The sequence below is a fragment of the Xenopus laevis genome, chromosome 7L (assembly GCF_017654675.1).
Source record: "Xenopus laevis strain J_2021 chromosome 7L, Xenopus_laevis_v10.1, whole genome shotgun sequence".
Taxonomy (NCBI): Eukaryota; Metazoa; Chordata; class Amphibia; order Anura; family Pipidae; genus Xenopus; species Xenopus laevis.
Window position 1 is genome coordinate 96,116,077 of NC_054383.1, and position 6,000 is coordinate 96,122,076.

Consider the following 6,000-nt stretch of genomic DNA (forward strand, 5'->3'; position numbering starts at 1 on the left):
AATAGGGGTGGCTTTCCTTTAAAGAAACACATTTTGAAAGGGCACCACTTGTTGCAGGATATTGTACCAGCAGTGGGGTAATTAGATATCAGTGGGCCCCACATCAAATAATTTTTTAGGCCCCCAAAATGTTTAGAAATTGACTTATTTCACCAATTTTTATTGAAATTGTATATGAATTAGGGCCTCATGGGGCCCCTATATCTCCAGCCCCCCCCCTGCAGCTGTTGGGTCTGCTCCCTCTGTACTTATGCCCCTGTGTACCAGAAACCCAATCTGTGGTCAGTCCATAGATTATATGGTATATATATTAAAATATAAACATACTGTATATCCTCATAAAATGTACATAGAGAAGAACATATTGTGCAACAGATGCAGGGCCTCCTAGGCATTCAATTAATATTTAACTTTTATAAAGCTAGAACAAAACAGGGAACTAACAAAGAACAAAACCCCCACTCCAACATCATTAATTCTTATTGTATTAAGATATTAATAACAGTGGTGATTAGTGGATAAAAAATTGACATAGTTTTAGTATTAAAAAGATCCAACGTCTTAGGTAAATAGAGGGCTAATCATCCTCATATGGGATCCTCCACTTCAGCAAAAATGTTACTTTCTGTATCCCTATCCTTGACCCCTGTCCAAGCAATGCCCCTTTCTAGCTACTCATTCTGATTAGAGATAATTGATCCTGAGCAAAAACTTTCATCCCAGGTCACATCTGGGGATTTGTAAAGAGTTTATAGCTCAAAAAAGGAGCCAATAAGAAAAATGGAAAATCACTGAGTATTATACATTGGGTAGATGAAGTTTTAGACTAATGATGCAGGGGGAAACAAACCTTCTAGTATGAATGACGCATGCTTTCTAAACCTACAATGATTAATAGTATAAATAACATCAGCTATTTTCTCTATGAATATCTATCAAAGTATTCTTGGTCAGCCTACAGTTTGTGAATTCAGGATATTTGTTCTGTCGCACACAGTACCAACCCACACACCAATGCATAGGTCACTGCACTGACAGGCATCAACAACAAGTTCCCCTGAAGGCATTTTACTCTCCTTTCAGGGCATTTCTTTTCAATTCATGAACTCTTCCAGCTTCTATTTTTCAGAGCTGGACACTCGGGCAGCAGATTCAACTCTGACGATAGAGTGACTTATTTCTGCTTTACTTTTACTGCTATATCTTGGGGCTTTTTGGACTAGGGTCTCCAGGAGCCAATTACAATTAAAGGCCCTTTAACAAACGGATACTGTTATCAATTCTAAAATTATTACTTCGGTATTGCATATTTGTCTAATAATTAAAGTAATTATTTACTGAAGTAATAATTAACTATTCAGAAATATGTTTATTGTTATTAATATTAACAGGCAATAATTCAAATTCCATGCCATCTTTGTCTCCATTAATACAAAAAAATATAAGTGATGCACATCGTCGAAATATAAGGCCTACATATCTATCTATTTTCTATCATCCATATATATCTTTTAATCAATTTTATAAATCACTTGCTTTCAAAGGACCTATTAATTGAAGAGATGGCCAATCACCTGCTTAAAAATGATTTTTTTGACCTGTAAATGGAAGTTGGCCGTCTTAAAATAAATGTGAATTTACTAAATTATAATTTTAGATTTTTGATTTTTTTTGTATATTTTGGAGTTGGCCTTAAAATTAATGTGAATTTACTGAATTATAATTTACGATTTTTTTATATTTGTATTTGTATATTTTTTATATTTAGATATCAAAATATATCTTTGTAACTGCCACCAGGGGTGTAACTACAGATGAAGCAGCCCCTGCAGTTGCAAGGGGGCCCAGGCGGTATAGGGGGCCCCATGAGGCCCTAATTAATGAGCAATTTTAATATAAAACAGGACAACCTCTGGATTTTTGGGGGGCTCTAAAATTAATTTGCTGTGGGGCCAAGTAACATCGAATTACTCCACTGTCTGCCACTTAATATCGTTATACCACTTAATATCGTTATACCACATAATGAAGTATGGTAAGGAAATTGTATTTGATGCACATCCTTAGTGGATTAGTTTATAGTTTGTTTTTAATGCTTGGTTTCGCCCTTCCTAGGATACCCAGTGGCACTGTACTCATTGTGACAGACCCATGAAGCATGAATGATGCTAATAGCTGCTGATTATTGTTATGTTTTGGTAGCCGAGAATGAGTACAGTATAACAGTGTTTTATTAGCAGGTTCATGCAGCCATTACACTTCAACAGTAACTTGAACTCTAATCCTTTTAAGCAGTATAGAAAGTACTATGTACACAGTATAACTCTTGTGCACAGTGACACCTACAGGCCCTTTGTATAAAAACCACAATTATCATAAGTATATAAAGATCATAAGAAAGGGATCATGACCCAAATGCTTCTAAAGAGATATATGAGCCATACTTGAAACTGGTATCCTGTGTCTTGCCATAACGCGAAAGGTATACCAAAAGTTAACAAAATGAAAGGCAAGACGCAATTCAGTAAACTGGAAAACATGTGAAGAGGTATAAAGCAAAAATAAACCTACAAAACATTAGAAATAATTGTTCTTACAGACTCTAAAATTAGATAGAGCTAGCAGATCTTGTAATCTAGACCAGTGCATCCGAAACTGATTAAAGTGGGTTTGTGTGTTCAGTCTAGTCAATTTACTTAATTAAATTCACCATTTAGCCATGGAAAACACAACCATAATTGCTGGTTATGTCAATGTGAAAAACGGATTCAGTTCAGATTTTTTTTCTATTCTCCATTTTAAATAAAACAAGAGGACCGCAAAACCTTAAATGCTTTTACAAAGAATTAAACAAGAGAATTTAAATGGCCTAATCTGTCAGCTTTTGTTTTATCCACCCACAATGTTTTCTGAGAGCTTTACTGGTAGGCAACATAGGTAATAACATGGATTGTCAGCTAGACAAGCTTCTCCAGAAAGGGAAATGAGTAAGTGGGCAATGAATGGAACAGACAATTTGATAGAAAGGAAGAATGTGTCAAGGTCAAAGTATAACTATCATGAGATAAATATTTCTACCATTAAACATTGTCTGCCAAAATAATGGAGTGGATTCCTTCTTTTTGTCTTTGCTCTCAAATTTCCCTCTTTATGACAGTTTATGCAAAAACAAATCCGAAGTCATCACTAGCACCTGAATTATTTGCTTATTAACGTTTAAAGCAAAGGATTGTTTGTGGCGAGACTCATTTAAAGGGATACTATCATAGGAAATTTTTTTTTTTTTCAAAATGAATCAGTGAATAGTGCTGCACCAGCAGAATTTTACACTGCAATCCATTTCTCAAAAGAGCAAACCGATTTTTTTATATTCAATTTTGAAATCTGACATGGGGCTAGACATATTGTCAATTTCCAGCTGCCCCAAGTCATGTGACTTGTGCTCTGGTAAACTTCAATCACTCTTTACTGCTATACTGCAAGTTGGAGTGATATCACCCCCTCCCTTTCCCCCCCAGCAGCCAAACAAAAGAACAATGGAAAGGTAACCAGATAACAGCTCCCTAACACAAGATAACAGCTGCCTGGTAGATCTAAGAACAACACTCAATAGTAAAAACCCATGTCTCATTGAGACACATTCAGTTACATTGAGAAGGAAAAACAGCAGCCTGCCAGAAAGCATTTCTCTCCTAAAGTGCAAGCACAAGTCACATGACCAGGGGCAGCTGGGAAATTGACAAAATGTCTAGCCCCATGTCAGATTTCAAAATTGAATATAAAAAAATCTGTTTGCTCTTTTGAGAAATGGATTTCAGTTCAGAATTCTGCTGGAGCAGCACTATTAACTGATGCGTTTTGAAAAAAACACGTTTTTCCATGACAGTATCCCTTTAAGTCAGGGTGCTGCCCTTTGGTATAGGAGAATGTGGTCAGCAACCTAACATTCAGCTCATCTAAGTGAATCAGACCTGGAGGTTCAGGAGGATGTGCCTCAAGAAAATCTTTGTTGAAGTGAAAAATGCCTGGCAATCCAGCTATTGGGATTATTTCATGTACGATGTCAGCACCCTTTTAAGTATCCCACATTAATTAAGTAAGTAAAAGTTACTTTCAGCAGAGATAAGCCTTCATAAACCAAGATTATAGGTACAGGCTACTTTTTGGAATAAGGATCTGAAGAGTAGACATGCCACACAAAAATGGTGGCTTCAATTGTCAAAAATAGTGGCATTTTTCAGGGTTGATCTAATAAAATTAAGTGGTTTTGTACAAAATAAATATATAAAGACAATTGTTTGTGAACGTTACACTTTTTGGGGAGTTCTTGTTTCCTTCAGAAATGATTCTGTCTGATCACAACATTGTGCACATTATAAATACTAAACATATGTCAATTTGTATATTGAAATATGGTGTTGGGGAATATAAATAAGTGAAATGCCCTTGGTTTGTGTGCACCATGAATTGTAAGATCCCAGGGGGTGGGCCTTAGTACTTAAAATCTCAATTTTCTATTTAGGACTACCCAATGGCACATACTGCTAGAAAAGTATATTTTTATGAAAATCTAGATGAAGCTGGGTTGTATATATAGGCTGTTTTATGCAATATATATTTTTTTATAAAGACCTACATTGTTTGGGTGGTATAGTTTTCCTTCAATGGCTTTGTGACTGGAAAACCTGGAAAAATATTTTTTCTAACAACTTTTTTCTTCTTTGCAGACAACTCCTGGTCTTGGATTCCTAAATTTTGCAACTTGAGGGATTTTAGAAAACGTCACCCGCGACAATATGATGACACCAGTGGGAATATGGTTCACATCAAGCAGAAGCTGTACCATAATGGCCACCCAAGTCCTAGACATCTTTGAGGGGCCTGACACAGACAGTATCCTCTAGGATCAAGGGGATAGAGGACACTTCTTTCCTTTTGAGGAAAAAGAAAAAAAAAATCAATAAATTCCCAATATGGGAAGAGAGTAGGAAAACAATTATATTCCTCTATGTCTTGAGCTCCTTCCCTTATCTTATAGGGGAGGACTCTACATAGGAAGTTCAAGGAAATCCAACTGGACCTTGGATCATGTCACCGGGCATCTGATTTTAGTGTTGAACATCTGTACATATGTAAAAATAAATTCTAAAAGACTTGTTAATACTTTCAAAGTGCAAGTGGTAGAAACCTCAAGACTGATTCTAGTTTACGTGTGTGTATGTAATGGTGATGCACAGGCAGCTGACTGTAAATCTAGTCATTTTGCTGTTAGATTTGGTATGGCAGCACGCTACTATGGAAAGCAACTTGTCTCTCTTCAGTTACTGTCAGGTCTGTGTGTAGTCAATGAATGTGTCTATTTTTGTGGTGATCAAAGGAGCCTTCAGTAAAGGTCAGTGCAGGGCGATGGAACTATGGTCCTTATTGGAACGCTCCTTTCTATTTTCCTTGTCCTACAATGTGCTTGTGACCAGCACCAAAAAAAACTGATTTTAAAAGTGCAGTTCCACTTACTTGATCCAAAAAAAAACAAAAAAAACAATAGTATTTTTACAGATCATTTTTATTTTCTCCCAGAGAGCAGAGTTTGATGTGAAATGTGCAACTAGTTTTCTATGTCGAGGAAATATCAGTGTTAAATAAAGGTTTTTTGTTGAGTCTGTGAACAAAATATATTAAAAAATGCTAAAAAAGTGATATTTGTCATTGTGCTTTATGCAAGGTGGCGATCAGGCACAAACTCACAAAATATGAACATCCATTTCTATCAGAATTAGTCCAAAATTGTTCTTTGGCTGTAGGCTATGAACTTGCATCCTTGGTATATGAATGATGAGTGGGGCTGCACCTTTAAATCCTTTATGCTAGAAATATAACCAGAGGGTTAGTAGGCTGAAGCATTAGTTCCATGCTTGTGTTTTTTTTATAGCCCCGTGGGCCTCTCTGGTAGCAAGCTAATGAACGAAATATGCATTATCATAGAATATTTATTAGATCTCT

General features: G+C 36.1%; 1 protein-coding gene across 3 annotated transcripts in view; it reads left to right on the forward strand.

Moving 5' to 3' along the window:
* Positions 1-5,507, forward strand: part of tmem240.L (transmembrane protein 240 L homeolog) — a 66,410-nt gene extending 60,903 nt beyond the window's left edge. For 2 of the 3 annotated variants that reach the window (XM_041569359.1, XM_041569358.1), the window contains exon 4: positions 4,728-5,506. In XM_041569359.1, the coding sequence (XP_041425293.1) occupies positions 4,728-4,876 (149 nt within the window). In that variant the 3' untranslated portion in view covers positions 4,877-5,506. Of the gene's footprint in view, positions 1-4,727 lie in introns of all 3 variants that reach the window. The other variant, XM_018226025.2, reaches the window with a different exon arrangement.
* Positions 5,508-6,000: the final 493 nt, after the last annotated feature.